At 39.4% G+C, this 24,190-nt stretch overlaps 1 protein-coding gene across 4 annotated transcripts in view; it reads right to left on the bottom strand.

Moving 5' to 3' along the window:
* GLIS1 (GLIS family zinc finger 1) overlaps window positions 1–24,190 on the bottom strand; it is a 178,857-nt gene that overhangs the window by 24,334 nt on the left and 130,333 nt on the right. The window contains exons 5-8 of one of the 4 annotated variants that reach the window (XM_033152089.1): window positions 12,409–12,570; window positions 7,615–7,713; window positions 6,066–6,198; window positions 2,101–2,157 (exon numbers count right to left, since the gene is read on the bottom strand). In XM_033152089.1, coding sequence (XP_033007980.1) covers window positions 2,101–2,157; window positions 6,066–6,198; window positions 7,615–7,713; window positions 12,409–12,570 — 451 coding nt within the window. Of the gene's footprint in view, window positions 1–2,100; window positions 2,158–6,065; window positions 6,199–7,602; window positions 7,714–12,408; window positions 12,571–24,190 lie in introns of all 4 variants that reach the window. The other 3 variants (XM_033152088.1, XM_033152091.1, XM_033152090.1) reach the window with 3 other exon arrangements.

The raw sequence follows: 24,190 nt of genomic DNA, 5'->3' as shown, positions 1-24,190 counted from the left end.
TTGAACTGAAAGTGAGGTGGGTGGAGAAGAGTAGGGAACAGAATAAGGTGTCTGTGCCCTGGCTTTTTCCTGGTTTCAGGGAGTTGTGCACTTCACAACATATTTTTTCTGCAAATGTATCCCCCAACAGATTTACAACAATGCCTCGGTGAGATAGAACCAATGGCTGTTCTCTTCCCCGCCCCCATCTGCATAATGATCCTTCCAGGTAGCAAAGAGAACAAATACTTTGTTCAAGTACTATGTATTATAAACATATACTCCTGTTAGGAAGGACAGGTGCAGTTTCAGTGATGTAGCATGTTACACTCCTGAGCCCAATAAATAAATTATATCAGCATGAATAAGTGAAAGTGGGGCTAGTGTGTTAGTAGAAAGAGATTCAGCAGGGAAGACTACCCTCCCCTTTCTCCCAGATCTTCATGTATCATACTTAAACCTCATGCCTGGCAAGGGCATTAGCAAAAGGGCTCTTATCCCACAGCTCTCAGCCAAGGGTTAGCAGCTCGAGCATGATACGTTGGCTAACAGAGCATGAGATGAAGCAGACTACATTTCTGGTGGAGAAGAAGAGCCCAGCATTTGGTTGGCTGCAACAATCTGAGTTGATGGTGACCTTGAGTGTGAGGTTGATGCTTGTGTCTGCTACCAGTGCTGGTGGCTTGTTTAACTTCATGACCTTTTTTGGTCTGGCTTGATACTATCCACAATTTTACTTTCTCATTAACTTCAGTTATTTTGGAACAGGCTGATATAGGATTTGTATTTAAACTGAGTGAGCTAGCTGCACACATCCATGTTTTTACAAGAAGGCCTCCAAACCACAAGACCCATCTTGTGTTATGTGAAAGTCCCTCTGGGGAATATATGACAACCTATTACTAACAGTTGGGAAAATATTGTTCTATCACTTATTCTCTGCAGACAGTATCATTGATTCTACCTCTGCTTTCATTTATATATCTGTGTGGTTTCAGGGTGTTATAATTTCCTTTTGGCACAGTCTTTGGTTGCTGAATTCATGTAAGTGACATTCAGATGACATTTAAAAAGATGTAACACATCATTGCTAGACACCACATAGCTGCTACTTTAATTATTTGACTGGAACTCAGATTGTATTAATAACTCATTTAATATGACAGAAGAGGAAGAAAAATCCAACTGTTTCAATGTTTGGACAAAATAGGTCTCCTGGAAGAGAAATGGAAAGAGCTATTCCCTCAGAGGAACCTGTATTGTCCCAAAGTCCAAACATTTGGATATTGCAAGTTTGTGACAGATGAAAGGACTATCAGTATTCATGTGGAGAACACAAAATGAAATCACATAACTATTGATTTCAGGCAGCAAAAAGCTCTATTTGGATCTAGATTTAGCAGCTTAATCACATGAACAGAATTACCGGGTACATTCTCCTAATTCAGGTTTTTCTTTCATGAACAGCCAGAGTTGGAGCCAAGACCTTAACATGGGGGGTAGGGGGCTTTTCCTTTTCCTGCCACTGCTGTTTCAGTTCAGACCAGGGCCTCCACATATAGCATAATACTCGAGTGCAAAACATGTGATTTAAAGTCACATTACATTTGGCTTTAAAACCATTGAAATAATGGGCGTAAGCACAACTAATTCTGCACAGGTTGACAAATTTGACCTTTCCAGCATGAAATGCATTTTCTGGCTGCTTTTGGACATCACAAAATTATCCTGACTAAGCATTAAGGTTTGGGATCCAGACTTAGGTTAGACGCACTGAAATCAATAGGACTTCAGTTAGACTAACTTAAGCTTCATGTGTTTCAATGGCTCTGTTGTAAACATGACTAAGTCTAAACATCATTCTGTGGCAGAGCAATGATCTACCTACCCCAATAATTTGTGGTCAGTGGCCAGACAGGTACCATTGGTTACCATTTTGTGTTAATCCCTAGCAACTGGCACATATACAGTATCTAAAACCGGATGCTCAATAGGAGAACTCAGTTACTTCTTCCCAACTGGTCCTAGGCAGTTGTTCCATATTTTTGTACAGCAATTGAGGGTGATATGATTTGAGTAGTGCTTTTGCAACTGCATAGCATTTAACATTGAAACACGTACCAAGTTTGATATGGGTACCCACTGTAGGGAACTCCAGATTCCTGTAGTAGCATATACCTGTATAAGGAAGAGACATGAGTATAAGGAAGACACATGAGCCCTTTTCAGATATGAATTTGTACACTGAATGAGTAAGAGAACGGGGGTGGCATCACAGTGGCAGCTTCACCCCCTACCTACATGCATTAAAATACCTTTTGAAAGCTCACATGTGTGTGGGTAGAGCCCTCTACACATGGAGCTGCATACACAAGGCTCTGCTGAGACATTCTAATGAGTATGCATTGGATATGGAGTACAGACTACCACCACCATGCTATTGCTCTGTGCAAATTCACATCTGAAAAGTGTTGGAGAAGTTTCTCAAAATTGTATGTAAGTCTAGTATGAGCTTGGGCTTTTTTGCTCACATTCCATCACTGATTGATAACTGGTCTCCAAAGAGTAGACATTTTAGGACATGTCTGTATGGAGAACATCACCATGGCCACAGAATAGTGTATGCACTGAAGTCAGTGAAGTGTCTGTTGGTTTGATGAAAAAATACTCTACCCTGCATTCTGTACAAATTCCTATTTGCACATCCTGGAAAGCTGTGCACTTTCATAAAAGCAAAGGTCTCCCTGGACAGATCCTAAAGCATGAAACCATTGAGTTGTTTCAGTCCCTTAATGTACATTCAAGGGAGGAATAGTCGCCAAGGTGCAATGTACTGCACATAAGCTCTATAAATGCTGTCTTCCTACTATATACCTCAGCATGGAAGGGAGTACCTTGGGCTTCTTAACACATTAACCACTTCGGTTTATAAATACATGCCATCCATCAAAATCTAAATGGTTTAACCTTTAGCACTAACATCTGTTACTAAACTAGCACTGCAGACCATCTGGGATAAGGGCTTTTTGGGGTTTCTGCCAAGTAACTGCAGCAAAAAAACAAAACCAAAAAAGGTGCAGAAAATATAGAGCTAGAAGAAATGCCAAAAGAGAGTGAGCAAGAGATTCTTCTGCATGCATGGCGCTACTTGACCTACAGATTCGTCCATCATCTGCCTCACAACAGAAGTCAGTATGGCCCAGAGGATGGTTGCACTTGGATCTGATAGAGCTGAGTTCATATACCACAGGGATGGGACATCTTGGTTTAGAGGGATCCCCAGCTTGACTCAGCAAGGATCTTATGTTCCTGAGCATTTTCATAAATAGTAGATTGAGGTTTCAACGTTATGCTAAAGCACCACATTAGTACTTTTTTAAAATGTAGAATTGTAATGACCATGTATTGTGATTACAGAGAGCATTCGTCTCAGATATTCTCTACTTCTAGTCCAAGCACAGGCAGGTTGCTTTGAAGTTTGGCACAAGGGATAGGAGGCTTGAAAAATGATTCATATCTGTATGTTCACTTTCATCCTTGACATATTTTAAATATGCTGCTGCCTTAGTTTAGGTGGAAAGGTTCTTGGTAATCCAAGTAATCCCAGTGGCACAGCACTCTGTACTGTACCTTAATGCTGTGGTTTCTTTGACAGAACGGCCCAGCATAAACAAGTATTTTCAAGCAGAATAAAGGGAAGCTTTATATGGTGAATTTGACTTGCACATTACTTTTTGAAGCATGTGTAGTCTACTATGTACACTACACAGGAATTTCAATTCCCAAACATTTTATTAAAGCTCCTACCAATGGAATTCTACCTCTGCTTGAGACCCACCTGTTGGTTCCAATTACTAACTTGGAAGAAGAAAGTCTTTAGTGCTTTGTGCTCTATCTTATACATTTACTGGCAGCTTGGCATCCCACCCATAGTACCACTGGACCCACCTACAAGGCTATAACTCACTGTTTTTCATTTAGCTGAAGTGTTAACTTAACCCCTTAGTCATGTCCTGAACCTAAAACTAAGCTTAAGCATGCACAACTCCACTTGCACCTTTCCACCCCCTGATATCTCCCTTTCTTACCTATTCACCTCTTTGACTCTTTATCTCTCGGACTCTTCCACATAGTAGGGTCCTTGGGGCAGGGATCTCTCTTGTTTGCTTATGACTCATTAAATATAGAACTACTACCACAACAACCAATAATAGTCACAACAACTTGTGACAAGAAACTGTGCCTACGTGAAATACAAGAGGTTTTTTTTTTAAAAAAAAAATCAGGACTTAAATGATGCACCTCATTTAAATCAGTTTTAAAATGTTGATTCTAAAAATATTGTGGTTAATGTTTCAAAAAAATATTGACTAGCTGAGTGCCCCAAAACAAAACTAATTATAATAGTGTTGCCGATGAGGTCCTAGATAAACAGCTTCTTTGAAATGAAGACTGGGAAATTTATTTTTCTATTTTGTTATCAACTTTAAACAAACAAACAAGGCATGTTTTTCTGTTGATACAACTTACTGAGAGAGAAGGCCTAAACCACTACGAACAAAGAAACTATGGTTTCAGTTTTAGCACTATCAAAATTTATGACATAAATAATGAATAAGCCTGTTTCTTAAGCAAACAGTTACAAATTGAAAGCTCCCTGCTCCACATCTCCAGGGAGCCTTTACTTAAATACATGGCATAATGGCCAGTGTTGCACTAGGACTGGACTTCCAAGCCAAAAACCAGGACCAGCCCAATGACAATCCTGAGAGTGGCAGATGATGGAGACATTGGCAACCAGACCCAGTGTGTAGGTGAGTACACCCACCCACACATATACAGGGGGTGGTTGTCTAAGTATTCATATGGTTACAGATGTTGATTTTATTATTTTTTTAGATTACCCTTTTCTACAACAAATGGTGCTTATTCACAAATGAATATGTATGGCAGCAATGGTAGTAGACACAAACTTCATTTTATCATTGTAGTCATGATGGTGCCAGGATTTATTACTATTATTATTTATTAAATTTCAATACCGCTCTTCATCTGAAGATCACAGGATGGTTCACAACAAAATGAGAACACAAAATATACAATAAAACAAAAACAAACAAACCAATAACCCCCACTCCCCCAAAACACATTTAAAATGCAATAGAGTGTTAATTACCCAAAGGCCTGGTAATTTTTATTCTTTTTAAAAATTATTTACGCAAGTTTAAAATGCAAAACTGCACATGCTCAAAATATTTCTTTTAATCAAGGCTGGCACACTGTTTTTGTGCTCTTACGCATCAGGAATGTAGAAGCAGTTGGAAAGCATAGTATGGTGCTTGGGGAGTGGGGAAAAGACAAATGTTAATTGTGTGCTTTGTAATTCAGTGGTATACAGGACAGCCTGAAAGGATGTCGCATTAAATCCAGGATCTAAAATTACATAGGTGCTCGACTGGCAACGGCAGAAAATTTGTCTGATGGCCAATTCACATGGGTACCATAAACATGAACTATCCATTATGGACTGTTGGAAAAATAATCAGGAACATGTTTGAACAAAAAATACACATCAGCTGTAAGCACTCTTTGAGAAGACTCATTTCAAGCCAACTTCTAATTATCTGCATATTTTACTTGCAACAATGCATAGTTATCAGCCAATGCATTTAGTCCTATCAGTACTTTTTTTCTAGAAAAATAGGTGCCGTAATCAACTTGAAGTTGTTACAGTAAGTGTCACACTTTTTAACAACAAAAAGAGAGGTGTTAGTAATGCGTACCCTTGAGTGCCCCATGGGGGGGGGGGAGCACTGGTTCTACTTTGAATGTACAGTATGGAAACTTTTTCAACACCTCAGATTTCAAAATTGTATTTATTTGCTATGTCACATTCTCTCCCCATGAACTTCAGTGTATTATTTCAGCCTTACAACAACCTTGTGTGGCAAGATGGACCAAGGGATAGTGCCTTTGCCTTTGCCTACCTGATAAGCTTTGTGGCTAGGTGGGGATTTGAATCTTGGTCCTGTGGGCACCAGACTGGATGGTGCATGCTATAATGTATCTTTGAGAAATGTTCCTACCTGTTATTAGATCATGGTGGCCCATTGATCGCCCACACTTGCCATCCAAAATGTGTTGTGAAGAAGGGTGGAGTTGCTGCATGGCTAAGCACTCACTTAGTATGTCTTGTTCAGCATCAGAGCACGAGTGTAACTAAACGGGAAGGATAAAACAAAGAGATTTTCATTTCAAAGTGCAGAACTAAAGTGCAGTTAATTGGATGCATATGCTTTTTTGCTTATAGCCTACATATATAAGGAAGAAACAAAATGTCATTGTTTCCAGGACTAGAGTAATTGAAGATATATTAGGTGCTTAGTGCTTCTAATTAGAAATCATTTGGGTTTTCTTGCACACAGAAATTAAGCATGCTGATCTTAGACCAGCAGCATCTTTTTTCTCAGAAACATAATGTACCCTTGTGCTCCTCACAATTTTATGGAGTAATTTGGCTGCATATTCCCCTCTAGTATCTTGGGTTCCTTCTCTTGAAAGGATTGCATCACTTTTGTAACTGCAGTGGTTGGAAAGGTATTTGATAGGGGAGGAAAAGTGTTTGCACTTATCAGATTAGAGCTGACAAAATGGCGGGCTGTTAGTAATGTGCAAGAGGTACTGCTGATATGGCAGCTGTTTTCCATGTAAATGAATGCACTGGCAAAAGTGTCCGAAGCATGCTCTTTGCAAACCACAATGTTGATCATATTAAAAACAGCAGGAGAAGAGAATTAAGAAAGAAAAGCATTTCTAATTCTCATTCAAACATGCTGATGTTGCCAAGCTTTTGTCATAACACAAGGCTCAAATTACACAGAAACAGCCATCCTCTGTTGTGACCATTAATAAATGGTTATTGTTTTGAAGTTTACAGTTTTGCATTCCGCCTTCCCTTGGGCTCAGTTATTCTAAACTAAAAGATCCAGGCAAATCAGTTTAGCTTTCCATCCTGCAGGCAGTTTGTTTTTTCACATACAAAGATTGAAAATTCTGGATCACAGTCAGCAGCTGCAGCCAATAAAAGTTTAAACTACTACTAAATAACTACTTCATTTTGTTCTCTTAAAAGAATTTTAGAGCTCACTGATGTACCGTTGCCTGAAAAAAGGCAGGAATTGAATGCACAGGGGACAGGTTGTGGCATGTTGTGAAGCTGCATGCAGAAGATTCCATGTTCGATCCTGGAAAGATTTCTGCCTAAAAAACTTGAAAGCTGCAGCCAATGGGCAATGCTAAGCTGAGTGGACCAAGCCCAGGTATAAAGCAGCTTCTTATGACCTCTCAGTTGCAGGTCCAAGAGCAGTGAAGCTGAGGACAGTGGGGTCAACGAATGATGAAGTAGCAGTAAACACATTAAAACTATTTTGGGATTAAACAGGCCTCAACTTTATTTATTACAGATTTCAGCAGATTTTGGTACAGTACAGAAATTGGGTGTATATCCTGACGATGGTTGATTATTTGACAGGGTGAACTAAGAATTGCCCTATGACGTTCAATGAAACACTTCAGGTAAACATTCATTTGGAATTGTCTGCCTTTTTGGACTAATGGTCTTACCTTTTTACGCACCTGTTGTTCTTTGGCAGAATGAGCTTTCACATGCTTTCGGAGGGAACTTGGGTCAGTATAGCGCTTGGAGCACCCGGGAATCTGGCAGGCATATGGTTTCTGTAAGCATGTGGAGAGGAAAGGGGAGGGGAAAAGATAACATGGAAGAATGTCTGTATTGGAAACATTATCCTAAAGGTATGAACTGTTATGTTCAGAACATGAAATATTTAGGGATAGTTGGTGATGTGCAAACAAGTTATGAAGCCTCTAGTTGCTTTGCTCAGCTTGAAAATGCTACTTGAGCAAGCATAACTGTGTATAACAGGCCTGGCAAAGAACCAGAGGTAGTACATCCAGATCTGCTGCAGTAATCGCTTTTATTCTGGACTTAGTCCAAATGCTTGAAGCACTTTACACATCTGGGTACTTAATGTTTTTGGATAAGGTGTACTAGATGAAACTGCAATGGAGAAAATTACATCAGGTCTTGAAAATGCCACGATGCCTAACAACTAAATGATACTTTCTTTATATGTCCATCCTTTTTATTAAATTTAAGAGGCACTTCCTCTGTCCAGTGTCCACAACTACTGAAGAAATACAGTACAGTATTGCCAACATTTCCCCCGCAAGTCTTTACAACCACACATCCTGCTGTGCCCCTGTGGACAACCCCTACATAATACTTTTGTGACAACACATCAGACCAACAGCCCATCAGAAACGCTGCACAATCCTAGGGGCACCCACATGGGCACAACCATTCTGAAGATTTATTTCAAATATCAGAGTAGCCTCATTTTCTAAGGAAGTTTGCTCACTGCTGATCTCTGTGCATTTATCATCCTACAACCTAGCTGGCTGAGTTGACATATCAGAGGTATAATATGGCTAGACAATATGGCATTAGGACAATCCAGTGCAATTCTACAATCTTTTCATTTTCAGGGGCAGTCAACACGGTGCCCTCCAGATGTTTTGAACTATGGCTCCCATCATCCCCAGCCAGCATGGCCAACAGATATCACGGGAGTTGTAGTCTAAAACACCTGGCAGGCACCAAATTGATTCCTCCTGCTCTACGACAAAGCTCTGTTCCTTCTTTTGGACAAAATTTAACAATTCTGGTTTACAACATTGGTAGTAAATCTTTCCAGCACTATAAAAGCAGTCATCTTATCTCTTCTTTAAAAGGTAGATTCTAATCCAGTTTCCAGGACAGCCCTAGACTTAACCCTAACCTAATAATCTGTTATTCGATCAAACCAGCACATTCTAACAGGTCTTCGTAATTATTTACAGATTCTCCTTTCAGAGAAGATAAATGACAGATTGACCTGCATTCGGAATCTCAAATCACTTCCACATGCATTCAATAAGAACTAAGCAGTCCATATAAATCCTTTTTCTTTGTAGGCGCCTCCAGAGGAATAAGTAGTCCTGCTCCTTGTACCAGCAGGATATTTCCAAAGGAATAATAAGATCATTCACCATCTCAAAGCTCCAAAGGCTAACCTGATACGTACCCAGAAACTTACATATGAAAGTCAATTTATTGAAAGTGCCTGGAACACACAGAGAACCGAAATTTGAGGAAGGATGATGGAAACCATTAAACAATTCCTTAGTGGAATTAACTGGGCAGAGTATTTTCCCAGCTATAGTAACACATTATTAAGGATGGGGGAAACTAGATCAGAAAAAGTCCATCCATACTAGTCCAAACCTTTTCAATCTCACTTTCACACAGGATTCAGTTACACAGCAGGCATATTAAAAGGGATCAGAGTTTGCTCTGCGAACTGCAGATCTTCTGTTTCATGCATTTGGAACATTAAACACCAGCATGCAAGACACATTCTAATTACTTAGATCTATGTTAAAAAGGCAAAAGAAAACAAATCTAAAATTATTGATTAAATAATTAGGTGAAAATATATAAGAAAATGAATGCTGGCGTATGCAGGCTGTGAATGCAGCAAAAAAAAATTTTTTTAAAGAATGCTTAGAAAACTAAGCTACAGCACTAAGAAAAGGTTAGTCAAAATTATTACTGTACCTTTTTGCTGATTATGAATATTTCAGAGAGTAAAGACAGATATGGGAGAAAAAGTAAAGAAAAAGAAGGAAGGAAAAAGAGAATAGAAAGTTAAAGGAGCTCTTTGCAATAACACCCATGTAACAAGATATAAGGAGACAGAGAGAGACTTGGTTCTGGTGTACCATGAAATCTACAAAACGATGTGCAACAGCACCCATACAAAAAAACAAGGCGGCAGAGAGGGACTTGGTTCTGTATGTACCCCGAACTCTACAAAATTATTTCTGTGAGCCAAGTTAGTCTGCCCTTCCACCTCATTCCACTTACATTAACGTCAAGCCGTTACAACTTCAAAAAGGTGCATCCTATACAGCATATTAAATTTCAAAAGAGCCACATTTTAGAAGTAATTACAAATTCAAATCTCTAAAGCTGACTTTCAAATAAATAAAACATTGTTATTGTAAGTGTGCTTGGGTTTGGAAAATGTGACTGACTGGCTTGTTTGTTTTTGGAGGGCATAATGTACATTACACATTCCTTAATGCTGTACTGTCTGAAATGTGTAGCTGCTTTAAAAGTAAATATCAATTAACCGCCAGGTTTCTGCCCCATAAACACCCGGCCAAACGTTAAACCACATATTCACCTCTTTCAAAAAGACAAAGGAAGGACTCTTGCTGTTATTCTTTATGAGCTTTGGCCCAGGAGCTTAGGTGACCTAAGGAGTCTGCTTTGCTTTCATGGGTGGGTTGACACTAGTAAAGGCTAACATGATCTGGACAGTACTGTATAGTAAAATAGATATTATCCAAACTGTAATAACTTAGAAATCTCTAGAAATTCTAATTAATTGAATAGTTTGTGGTAGTTTGCTGAAGTCGATATAACCCTATTTACATTGTATCTGTTTATCACTATCCAAGGCTCCACCTGCACTATGCATTTAAACAATACATTTAACTCTGCAGCTCTGTGACAGGAATGGGGGCGTCCTAGCAACTCTCAGCACCCTTATTGGGAGGAAGCCATGATTGTTTGAAGTGGTATAATACCGCCTTAACATATAGTGCAATGGGTCCCAAATACTCTTGGAAGTACCGTGGGCTATCTGAATTAATGATGTTTTACTACAGCACTGAAAACGCTAGGACAGCAAAATCAAGCATTATACCACCTTACATAAAGGAGGCTGTAAGTGCTGTTGGGGTAGGGAGCTTAGTAATGACAATATATTGTCACAATACAAAGTAGCCTTTCCCAACCTGGTGCTCTCCAGGTGTTTTAGACTAAAACTCTCATCTGCCCTGATCTTTTGTCATGCTGGCTGGGATGATAGGAGTTGGAGTCCAAAACATATGGTGCCAGCTTAGGGAATGCTGACATGAAGTCTTAGGACTTTTAAAAAATTGTTAATTGCTTCTGAAGTCTGCTTCAGTTGGGATTGTGGAAGGGGTGGTCAATAGTAACCCCTAAAAGGCCCTCATTAGTGCCAAGTGCCTTTCAGTAGTTACAGCCAGTGTGCCAGTTGTGAGCTCTCTAGGATAAAGATAGTCTGCCCATGGTTATCCATGCTCTGGTAGGCTCCAGTATGAATCACTGGAGCTGCCTGTGAAGATAGTCCAGAACTACCAGTATTTTGACCGGGGCAGTTTGTTCAGACCATTTCTGTCCAATCTTAAAAAAAAAACCTTTCTTCACTACCAGCCAACATGCTTCCAATTTCAGTTCAAAGTCATGCTGTTTACTAGGTCTTGACAATCTGAAGGGTTGCTCACTCTTGTAGCAACCTGCCTGACTTTAAGGTGATCTACAGGGCTGATGATGTCAAGTTTGGTGAGGCCTTTGGCAGTGTAGAAGCAGACAGTGAAGCCTTCCCCCTTTAAGCAATGGAAACTCTGGCCTCCTTATCCTGAAGCCGGTGGGCACGAGTAACAAAGAAGCTCGTTGAGCTGCTGGAGCCTGCCATTTTAATTTCCTCACAATACCTTTGGAACACTCTGTCAGGCCCTGAAGACAGTGTGAGGGAATTAAAAGGGTGATTTCCTATTACATTACTGCTTTTCTATTGCTGCTAGCACCAGCCTACCTTAAGATGGGATGGGGGGGGGGTTGGTGGGCCCTTCAGAGGACTCAAGGTTCTGGCAAGTGCCTGATGATGCCGACCCCTTATGCCAAGCCTTAGTATTTGCCAAATCCCTCCTAGACAGATAACTATTTTGGCACTGATGTCCCAGTTGTAGAATGCCCTCCACAAGGAGACATGCAAGGCACCAACACTGTTGTTTTTAGGTGCTAGGCAAAACCTTAAAGAGCAAAAATAATTCTAAGGCATTTTAAATATTTCTGCTGGCTCCTTTATCTGTTGTGTGCCAATGTTGCTCTCTGTGTTGCATTTTAATGATGACCTCGTATTTTTAATTATTGTAAAGTACCCTGAAGTCAGTTTTGATGAATATTTTTTATAAATAAAATAAAGCCCATGGAGAACCTATTGATAGGATAATAATAATTCCCCCTTTTTATTTCTAAAAACACATTGTAGCACACAGGAATAGACTGAGCGCATGCTGATAATGCCAACGTTCTAGGTTCGATCCCCATATGGGACAGCTGCATATTCCTGCATTGCAGGGGGTTGGACTAAATGATCCTCAGGATCCCTTCCAACTCTACAATTCTATGATTCTATGGCTGTGCTGGTTTCAGGAAAGGTCCTGTTACAAAGGATGCACTATATATAGCGTCATATAGAATAATGTGATGCTTACAGTATCCAGGTGTGTTCGCTGATGCTTAGCCCGGTCGCTAGAGTTGCTGAAAGCTTTCTGGCAGCCAGGATGCTGACAAAGATAAGGCTTCTCACCCGTGTGACTCCGCAGGTGAATCTTAAGGTTTTCAAGTCGAGAAAATGCTTTGTTGCACCCTTCAAACTGCAATAAAGCCATAAAAAAACTCTGTAAAGCTTTATTAAATAAACCATATCCTGCTATAATGAGTACAGTGTTTGAAAAAACAATCCAAACTGGACATGCAACAAATCAACCAGAATTCAGAACATCTGCTGAAGTTTATGGATGAAACAGATTTCGCTCCGCTGTCTTAATCCATCATTATGCATGGCGTAGGGGTCGGTAATACTGTATTCTTCTATGTACACAGTGTTAAGGCTTCTAGAGACTGTTTAAGTAAAGGAGCTTAAGCAATAAGAAAGAACAAGTTTTCAGCGGCATAGGAAGAGTTCTCTTCAATGTTGTGAACAGCATGAAGTATTGGAACAAGAGCTACTGTGAAGATCAGATCATTGGCTGCCACCAACAAAACAGAGAAATTACTTTTCAATAGCAAAACTGACTGTCTCAATCTGGTTTTGGTGTCTAATGTACCCAGAGAAAGCTATACAAATAAAATGCTTGGTGGAAAGTATTCAGCATAAAACCATTTGCAAGGCTTTTAAAAATAATAATATATGATTTCATTTCGAACATCGCTTTTCTAGTAAACAGTAGTTGCACAATAATCACTTGAGTTAACAATAATACCCCACAATGTAATGTACATAAATCTACAACAACAGTGTGTGGGTGTAACTGACCTCCAGTTTTCTAAACACCAATCAAAAAAATAATGCCACATAGACACAAAAGTAAAATGAAAGTGCATTGTGAGTTACGTGTAACAACAACAACAACAAAACTCACAGACCCTGCAATTATAGCACCTGCTCTTTGCGTGGCAGATGCACAATCACACTTCACAACTGCATGTATAGGACAAAAAATTTTATATGAAGCACATCAACTCTGTGATTTTCTGTCATTGTGTCACCCACAGTGATGCTTTTCCTGGTATGAGCAGTGATAGACCCTACCAGTTCTGAAGCTTCTTGATGTCTTTGGCTATGAAGAAAGGCTACGGCCCTTCCTTTGGCATGCAACTTACAAGTGAATTTGTGGGGAAAGAGGTCTGGAGGAATTTGTGGTAGTGGTTGTTGTTTTCAGTGTGCCAACTAGACTCTTAGTTTTCTTAGATAATCCACCAGCTAGTGGCACACTGGTGAAAAAGTTGTATTTTATTACATTCTGTCCGCAACACTGTAAATACGTTGTGATTGTTATTAGCTTCTTAACTGCTGGTTGACATAGGTTTTAAGTTGCTGGAGCTGGCTGGTTACAAAGATGCCTGAGGGCAACCTCAACAACCCAACTCTGTGAACGGAGAAAAGTGGGTGTTCCAAGGGGGGGAAAAACCTGCCAGCAGGAGGACTACAAGGATGGAGCCAATCTAGCTTCTCTAGGAATAGAGTTCCAAATTCTGGGAGCATCCATTGAAAAGTCCCTTCCTGTGTGTGCCTGTGAGGGTGGCGGGATTATAAGAAGGGTTTTAAAATTGTACTTTTTAATTGTTCTCGTTGTTTTAACTGCTCTCATTTATTGTGATCATATATTTCTAGCTACCTTGTGAATCTATATGATTTAAGAGATGCCATATTCATACAATAAATAAATAAATCCCAACATCTATTTTTTCTTGACCAGGTGTGCCTACACTTCTCTACACTTGAGGAAGCCTTGTCCACATGAAGTGATCCTCAAATTGGAGAGAAAATTACATAGAATAGAATCTCAATATATACCATAGGGGGATGACAGGTAACAAGACCTTTACATTTTTGCTGCCCTTTGCTGTTACATGTTATTTGGTCTATGTGACAGACTTAGCTTTATGGATAAATGCACAGTGAAATGTTATGTGCATCAACGGGCAACTTTCTTCTCAAGAGTAGTCACCTTAAAACAAGAAATAAGTGACCTGTGACTCAGAAATTTTATTTGGCTGCTAGGGAATCCCCCCTTGGAATATTTGGTGTCTTTCTAGGTGCCAATGAAGCTTGGAAGATTTCGGTTCCAGGTAAAAAGTAAATAAAATAAATAAATGCTAAAGGTCTAGAAACTAGAACACATATTTTAGCAAACAACTTCAAAAAAGAAAAATGCAACCTGAGATCTAAGTTTTGTTAAGTTTACTGTCCAACAACTGTGCAGCTGTCCATTTAATTAAGAGTAGCTTTGGCAAACATGACATTTTCTAAGTCCATTTGGGGATGACAGAACTCTGAAAACACACAACTCCTGTCTATAGCCCTCTCATTTTTACTCTGTTATACTAAGCCTTCCCCTTTCTCCTTTCTAAACACCCTCACAAATTTAGCATTTTTACAGTGTCTACATGTCTACTCAGCCCTATTGCTTTCAATGGGACTTCTGTGAAAATGATTATAGCATTGCAGCCTTAATTCTGTTTTCTGTTGCTGCCACCTTCCACTCAATTTTACAAGACTGAAGAATTAGTTGTACATTCAGTGAGAGTATCAGGGTTCCAGACTGGAACCAGGGTTTTTTTGGTAATCTCTGGAATTTATTTCAGTCTCTAAAAATGTGGCAGCTGCTATTAAAATTAAGCATTGGGACAAGCTACCTAGTGGAACCGTCTTTCTTTAGAGTGCTATAAAAATGCCCAACAAGCTTCTGTTGGTGGTATTCTAATGCAGTATGTACTACCACAGAAAGAGCAATTTGAATGTATTAGGAGAGCCAGTGTCTGTATAATTAGCTGTCTAATCTGCAGACCATTGCCCAGGTGCTAGACCTGTACTTTGCAGAACAGAAGTTTTTGGCAGTTAAGCAGTAGTAGAGGTTACTGACTTGGGTGGGAGGGCTGAGGAACAAATGTGCATCTCAAAAAATCTCCTCCAGAGACAGATTGGCTGTGTTCTTTTGCCCTTCTGGAAAATACATTGGGTAGCAATACAATAAAACAAATATAAAAAATGCACATACTCTTATTGTTTCTGAGCAGCTAATGGCAGAGGGATTAAAACTGTATGAATACATATAATTTTTTTTTAAGTGTGGAATTATCTCTAGCTGTCACAATGTTTGAAAGCAATTTTATGTTCTTTGTAAGTAAACCTCTAGGCAAAAAAGTTATGACTTCTTGTTTCAAATTTGGTAGGGCCAGAAGATAAAAGTGCTTTGTGGGCCACATCTGGCTCAAGGATTACCAGTTGGCAATCTCTGGGCTAGATTATCCACTTTGTTGTTTCCAGCTCTAAGATTTGATGACAGCCATTTTGCTGCTGTTTCCTTTAGGGTAACTAATTATGCAGTGCACGGGCATCATTTTTCCCTAGCTGCTGAACATGTTGCTGGCGCTGGCACAATTCCATTGAAAACAATGCAGCGACACACCAGAGGATCAGAGGAAAGCCATGAAATACAGATGTTGCAGAGAAGCCCCTCTGACGTAGGTGTTCCAACCCCAAGATCCATGCAGCCTGTTCTGGATTTTCTGCCTTTGGCACATGTGGTAGGAACATATCCAAGACTTTCTGGGCAATCATTTGGAATGGAAATGAAAGATAAGTTTTTAAGGACTGCAGTTCTTGAACTTAATTCTACATTCGGCATAGTGTAGGTAATTCCTTCTCTCTTTCTCCCCCCCCCCAAAAAAAATTCTTTTTATTCCATTTTGTACAGTACATTTTCAGTGTAGGCCATTTCTTTCTTAAGAAAAAACAACAACATTATTTAGAATTTATAAACCACTTAAATTAAAAATATATCTAAAAACAGTGTATGTAAAACAATTTAAAATAATTTTTAAATATACAAATGAAATCACTAGGAACAAGTATGCATAACTTGTTTACCTCCAGGTAGGCTTGCCAAAACCAAAATGTTTTTTTGCAGGTATCTGGAACAGCACAACAAGGATGGCTGCCTAATGTTAATAAGCAGGGGCAGTTTCAGACCATTGGTGTTGCCACACTGAAAGCTCAGCCCCTTGCAGTTATGGAGTGAACGTTGTATAGAGTGCAAGTTCCACAGATCAAAGTAGTCAAGCAGAGAGCAAGGAAACTGCTCCCAATATGTTAAGGGCTTTATATGCTAATAGTAAGACCTTGGACTTGGCGCAATAGCAAATGAGCAGCCAGTACAGATCTTTGAGTAGAGGTGTAATATGCTGGTAGGATCTCACTCTTGTCAGGAATCATGTTGCAGCATTCTGCACTAAGTGCAGCTTCTCGAACAACCGCAAGAGATGCTCCACAGAGAGTGCATTTCAATAATCCCATATTGAAGTTACCAGTGCCTGTACTGGTCTGCAAATGGATGCAGCTATTGCATCAGTTGAAGCTACTGGAAGGCAGTCATAGCACAAGGGTCACATGGTCCTCTGGATCCAGAAGGGCCCCCAGACTCTGTGTCTACTCTTTCAGAAGGAGTGAAATCCCACTCTGGGCTATTTCTTGGACACAAGAGTTGCTTACCCACAGAGCCTCCATCTAGACTCAATTTATTTATTTTATTTATTTCTTAAAATTTATACACCACTTGATTGTAAAAACACACACACCCCAAAAGTGATTTACAAAGAGAATTAAAAAAGAAAATTATCAGTAAAAATAATACTGCCCTCATCCAGACCACCACTGCAACCATTATGGAACTTGCACAGCCTCTTCTAATCACTTATTATGGAGAATTAACAACGAGCATAATTTGCAACACTCCTCTCCGGACACTGGACCCATCCCATGGAATTGATCCAGGAGTATACTATGGTCAATAGTATCAACAGACATAGGTCAAGAAGAAGGAACAAGATCACACTCCCTTTGTCTTGTTCTGAGTAAAGGTCACCCATCAGGATGACCAATGTTGATTTATACACATGACGAGGCCTAAACTCAAACTGGAAGTTGTCTGGGTAATAAGTATCATTCTAAATATACAGTATTATTCAAGAATGCTTGCAGATGTCCTGCCATGACCCTCTACTCTACCTTCCCAAAGCAGAATTAAATTTTGAACTATATGGCTGGGGAAACCCAGCCAGATGGGTGGGGTATAAATAATAATTTATTTATTTATTTATTTATTATTATTATTATTGAGTATAGGTGATTTCGACAGCCCACATACACTAAGACTGGGGAAAAAATCTAAATCAAGTTTGAGGTGGGATATTGAATAGAAAGTTATTGCATTCCTAAATAGCAGCAGCAATTGAAGGAGGCAGGAGGGGATGAAATGCAAACCTTCTCTTTATTACATCTTGTTTAAGTCTGTTCCCTGATCAGTCTTAAGCTGCTGTTTCGGTGCCATTTGTTTTGAGTAACTCATTCTTTCTTAGAAATAATGTCATCATATCGTCAGTCAGTCAGACTTAGTTGATATCAACTAAAGGCAAACAAAAAAGTCAGCTCAGGGTAAGGGCAGTGCTTCCTGAATTTTACTGCTCTCTCTGTAAGCCTATCATGAATCAACATGACACCACATAGACAATCAGGTTTAACTGTGTGATGGTGTCATTGAGGGCAAACATACCGGTAACTATTTCAGAGTGTGGGCAAATATTTCCAGCCTTTACATAGAATGCAAGGTGCTCTTAAAACCTTTGGTGAAAATGTCATTCTATTTTCAGTGCAGCCCTATTTAAAACCATTCACAGAATCTAAAATAGTGCTGAAATCTGGGTTTTTTTTAGCTCCTTTCAAATTATTTATCATGGAAATTATTGGTCATTTTCATACATTATATGATATGTCTACAAGGAGTTAATATACAGTTTCTAAAGAGCAGTAGGAATAAGAACCACTCGGTCAACTTAGAAGGCTTCTAGCCATATCTCCCAGACATCTGGTATTAATCTGTCATTCTTTCATCTCACACCCTTACACATTTTTTCTCAAGACTGACACCTGGGATAATAGTAACAATCTTTTGCGTCTGCAAAAAACAGCTTGAATAAACATATTTTCACTTCTATGACATAATGTAAACATATTTAGGAACGGCCACACTTCACAAATACATTGCATGGCACTGCATGCAATAACAGTGAATACAATGCCAACCTAGCTATTTATACATTAGCCTTACATCCCAAAAAACGTTTGTTACTGTATACAATAGTTCTGTTCCTCCTAGGGTACAATTCCACATGTTAACTTTTTGCAGATGCAAAAATCACTTGCATGTTATCATATATATGATAACATGCAGCACATACCAAGGCTCACCAAGCCACTTACAGTAACCTGGCAAAATTGGGCAATCTCTTCTGCAGTCATTAAGGTGCCTGGCATTCTCCCTCTGCCAGGGTGCCATTGCTAGGAGGTCTTGGATGTCAGACCTCTTAACAATGATGTTGTACCAGAAAATGGGAAGAAATACCCCATGAGGACATAAGCAATTTGAATCTCCACTGCAATGCTGGGGGAGCAGTCAATGTGGAGTACTGAGATTGCTTAGCACTTTAGCAGGAGGAAGGTCTGCACTGAGACCAGAACCTTTTGATTCCTCCCCCCATTCTCAAGGAGCCCTTTGTCTATGTGCTCTGAGTATGTGTGTGCAAGAATGCATGTGCTATATATATGGTTATCTGATACATGTAGCCATACCCACCGTGATGAAACCCCTGGGTGGTTTGAGTGGGTGGCAATTTGGTTCTGGGGCCAAAACAGGTCAGCCACCCTAGACTATATAAAATTGAATACCTATGAAGCTGGTGATCCATTTCTATAGTGGGCTGGGGTTTTCATACCAAATTCAAACCATCAATTCACAGGCTAAATTGACCCCTGTATACCAGAGCTCTTAAATGTAAAAAATATAACATGTAAAACACCCTTCAACAAAATAGCTTATTCATTTTTTTTTCTCTTCCTGCTACAAGGATCTTCTGATGGTTCCCTCATTGTGAGAAGTGAAGTTACAGGGAACCACACAGAGGGCCTTCTTGATAGTGGTGCCCGCCCTGTGGAACGCCTTCCTATCAGACGTCAAAGAGATAAATAATTATACAACCTTCAGTAGACACCTGAACACAGACCTGTACCCGGAAGCTTTTAATGTGTGACGTGTTTTTGTATATTCTGTTGGAAACCACCCAGAGTGGGTGGAGCAACGCAGTCAGATGGATGGGGTACAAATTACTACTACTACTACTACTACTACTACTACATTTCTTTTTAACAATCCCAAAACTTAAAAAGTGTTTGGGAGTGAATGGGCGAAGGGTGGGGGGACAACTGCCATCAAATATATCCTCTACTCATTAGCAGAAATAGTATGAAATATATTTTGTGGGATATAGGTTTTTAAGCAGAGGTTGGATTGCTGTCTGTCATGTATGATCTAATTGAGATTCTTGCATTGCGGGGGGTTGGACTAGATGGCTCTTGGGGTTCCCTTCCAACTCTACAATTCTATGATTCTATGACAACATACCTCTTTAAAAAACTTAAAATGCCATGCACTTCCTAAGAAATCCTATTACTAGAAGCAAAATTATAAATGGTTCTAAGGACATAACATTATGCCTGCCACAATCATCTATATATGATACATCATCATTGCTCAAATGCATTTTCTTTGCTCCCATACCACATCATAAATGCATGTTGTGGGAACAAGAGCGTAAGCCAATATATTATCAAATGTTGACTGCTTTCCTAAGGATACTTAATCACAGTCATGACTAGAATAGCTGTCAGTTGTTGGGAACGGGAAGAAACCAACTAGAAACCAAACAGCTTGGGCCGTAAGGTGGAGCAATAACTGACATTTTCATCGGAAATGAGTTATGACTGTAAGAGAGAAGGCTTCACAGTGGCGGTGCTGTAAATAGAGTCAGTGTGCCATTAGAGAAAGCTCATTAATACACACCTCTGCTTTCGGCTGCAAGATCAGTTAAACAAGCTACCTTTTATTTATAGACCTACAAGGGAAACACCAGGTCATATTGGCTGTTGACATCTCAGACAGCCTACAGATGGAAAACCTGAAATGTTTCATTCCCAAAACATTTATGGCTATCAATAGGAAGTCTTCTGTCTGCTCAAAATATCTAAGCTGTTTCTGAGCACTATGAAATGTTTTTTCTTATTCCAAAGCAATTGCAAAACTTCCAATACACAGTAAATATTAAAGGGCTAGGGTTTGCACACATTCTACTCCTTATACATACAGGAAAATGTGTGCATGAATAGTATTCAAAAGATTTTTAAATATATATACACCACTGATTCGAATGCCAGAATCTCTTTTTTAAAAGGACATGTGCCCCCTACCCCAAGTCTGTAAACATAATATGTATGCATGTTAATATAATTTCACAGGACTCAACAGGCAGCTCATATGGCTCAGATGTTTGCAAGACTATGTTGAAAGTCTGGAACAAAATACAAGTATGGCCTGGAAACCCTCTCACCCAAGCCTTTGGATACATTTGTAAACTGCAAATAACAGAACAGCTTATTAATTACTGACTATCCCGTCTCCTGTAGATTTTTAATTCTTGTAATAAAACAATACAACATGTGTTTGTTTGCTTGATATTACTAATTTCAACTAGAGGCACCCAAATCCCCTTTTGTCCTATTTAGCCATGGCAACAAAATGGTGACAAAAGCAAGATCCAGCACCCAGTAACTGAGGCAAAGGAACCAAGTGCTGGTCCATATCTGACCCCTCACTTCAGCTGGATGAGTCCAGGACCGGGGTGGGCATGAAGTCTTTGTGGCTCCAAACAAGGGTTACTATAGAACTAAGAAATCTGCCCTACAGAGTTCTGTGGATTTGAGGTGCCCATTATGACCCAAGCCAGTGGATTCAAGTTACAAGAAAGATTCCTACTAAACATCAGGAAGAACTTTCTGACACTAACAGCTGTTTAACAATGGAACAGGTTCCCACGGGAAGTGGTAGACTCTCCTTCCTTGGAGATTTTTAAGCAGAGGTTGAATGGTCACCTGTCATGTATGATCTAGTTGAGATTCCTGCGTTGCAGGGGGTTGGACTAGATGACCCATAGGCTCCTTTCCAACTCTGCAATTCTATTATTCTAGAGCAATGCATTGCTATCTAAACTGTGAGACTTACTTTAAAATAAGAGGCATCTGGAAACCCTATTGAACACTGAAGTTCATCTAATCATCTGCTTAATCCCTTTCTACATTTTTTCCTCTGTTTGCCAAGGGAAAAGCTACTTTATTTTGGTATTCTCTTCTGATGTGGTAACTTTGATAGTATAACCAGGTAAACATTGTACTTCTATGAATGCTGCCTTTGGCATCTCTATAACTGCTCATGGAAGTATTTGTAAGAATGGGCCCTTAAAAAGTAATGTCTCCACTGTGACAAATGTTTTGACACAAAACTTGGTAGAAGACATACCAGCATGAATCAAAGGCTCTGTTTAAGATACAGGAACAGAAAAGACTTATAAATGTACACAAAGCTAACTTGCATTTGCACAGTTGCCTGTCTCAGTTCTGTATACTCCAACTGAAAATAGTTCTACCCAGATTCTTTTCCAGCTCTGCTACCTGAGATCCTTGAACCATAGATGCACCTTTGAACCTGGGACTTCATCAAAACAATGCACATGTTCCACCACTAAGGTATGCCTCCCTTCTTGGTGCAAGAAAAGTATGGAACTTCTGCAATGGAAATCTTCAGCACATTCTCCTTTTAAAAGAACTTACAGTTGTGCAATCTCTTCCCACCTCCTTCCCATTAATTTAAATCTGATTTGATTAAGAAAAGTTTCCAAAGTATTGTAACCGATATACCAAAGGCAAAATAAAGGCAACAAAGGGAAAAGAAAAAGAATAAAAGTGGGCTGATTAGCATAGCACAACATCTTAAAAGGCCAAAATACCACATGTGTGGCATGTTACAAAAGAAAATTAAAATAAAGGAAAAGAATATCCAGAGAACCATGAAGTCCCAAAACATCTGGAGTTTTATTGCAGCAAGCAAGAGGAAAACCTAATTGAAAAAAGTCTGCTGCAATACTTTCTTATACAACAAAGCTTGACAAAACTGAAGAAAGGGGCAAATGAAAGCCAACCAAGAGGGAAAGAGTAAGATTACCAATATATCCTAGTATATGAAATTGGTGCACGTTACTTGGCTGGGTAACTGCACTACAAAATTCATAGTAGTACCTATTTTGAACCCTGTGTTTCAATTTTGGAAGGTATGAATTTGGTAAGTTGGCTTTTAAATGCAAACTCATTTTTATTTAAATAGAAATGTGTGTAAAGAGAAATATAGCTGGAATGGATACAATGTCTATGCCAGGGGTCAGCAAACTTTTTCAGCAGGGGGTCGGTCCACTGTCCCTCAGACCTTGTGGGGGGCCTGACTATATTTTAGGGGTGTGTGATCAAAATCCTATGCCCCACAAATAACCCAGAGATGCATTTTAAATAAAAGCACACATTCTACTCATGTAAAAACACGCTGATTCCCAGACCATCCGCGGGCAATTGGGCCAGATCTAGCCCCAGGGCCTTAGTTTGCTTACCCATGGTCTATGCTATTCAATAAGTTTTTCTGGAAAATACTTCTTCAAATGGTCACACATTACTGGCAAGCTATTCTTACTCTAGAACAGGGCCTGCCTGTCTTAACATTATTACAGTGTTGCTTTTTAGCACCTATTCTCCAACTATATCTATTCATTTTTAACTGCAAGTTTTCCTGGGGTCCATTCTACACTATACATTTAAGGCAGCATCATACCACTTTAAACAGTCATGGCTCTTCCCCCCACAAAGGATCCTGGGAGCTGTAGTTCATTAATTGGGCTGCGAGTTGTTAAAAGACCCCTATTCCCCCCAGAGAGCTGCAATTCACAGAATTTTTTCAACAATAATGCCTATTCCTAGGGAACTCTGAATATTTCTGCCTGTCATAGAAAGCAGAAAGTGGTGAAGAACAGCTTTTTAATAAATGTGGGAGGATCCACAAGAGGGTTTGGTGATACTGAGGACATGGCAGCATAAAAAAGTTATATTCAGTACTGAATAGATGTCATAAAGATAAAGTGAAAATACATTGCCATGAGCTAGTTAGGGGTGGGTGAATCTGTCCATTTCAGTTTTTCTCAGTTCCTCAATATGAAGTTCAGTTTTTCACATTTCCACGTAAGTTTGTATTTTTTTTAAAGAAGTCCTCGTAAGCATTTTAGTATGAAATTTTGCCTAATATATACATTTTGTATGCAATATTCTGTAATACTCACATTTTTGTAAGTGATTATCCCTAATAGAATGAATAATCTGTATGTCATTTCCACTAATATTGCATTTTTAGTCACACATTACCCAACGAAATTCATTTTCTGCATACCGTATTACTTGACTGGGAAATTGCATTGCAAAATTTCATTTAAATGAAAGCTGAACTGAAGTTCTCCATCGCTTGTGGTAGTGCAATGAGAGCTGATTATCACCAAATGTTCAAGTCCTATTGTTGTCAATCCCAGCTGTCTTTCACCACATGTTGCTTAAAAATGGCCTGTCTGCAGCGAGCAACTATCACTTGACTCAGCTACTTTGACATGACATGCAAATTTCCCCAGCGCTCCTCCACATTCCCTTGAGCTGTTGGAGAGGACTATAAAAATTAATCTCATATTAAGTACTTGCAAATGTTATGAGCTGGATCCATATCATGCATCACAGTATGGCCT

This window comes from Lacerta agilis, chromosome 6 (genome assembly GCF_009819535.1).
Source record: "Lacerta agilis isolate rLacAgi1 chromosome 6, rLacAgi1.pri, whole genome shotgun sequence".
NCBI classification, from domain to species: Eukaryota; Metazoa; Chordata; class Lepidosauria; order Squamata; family Lacertidae; genus Lacerta; species Lacerta agilis.
The sequence above is the reverse complement of the archived record's forward strand: the minus strand, read 5'-3'. Positions and strand labels throughout refer to the sequence as shown.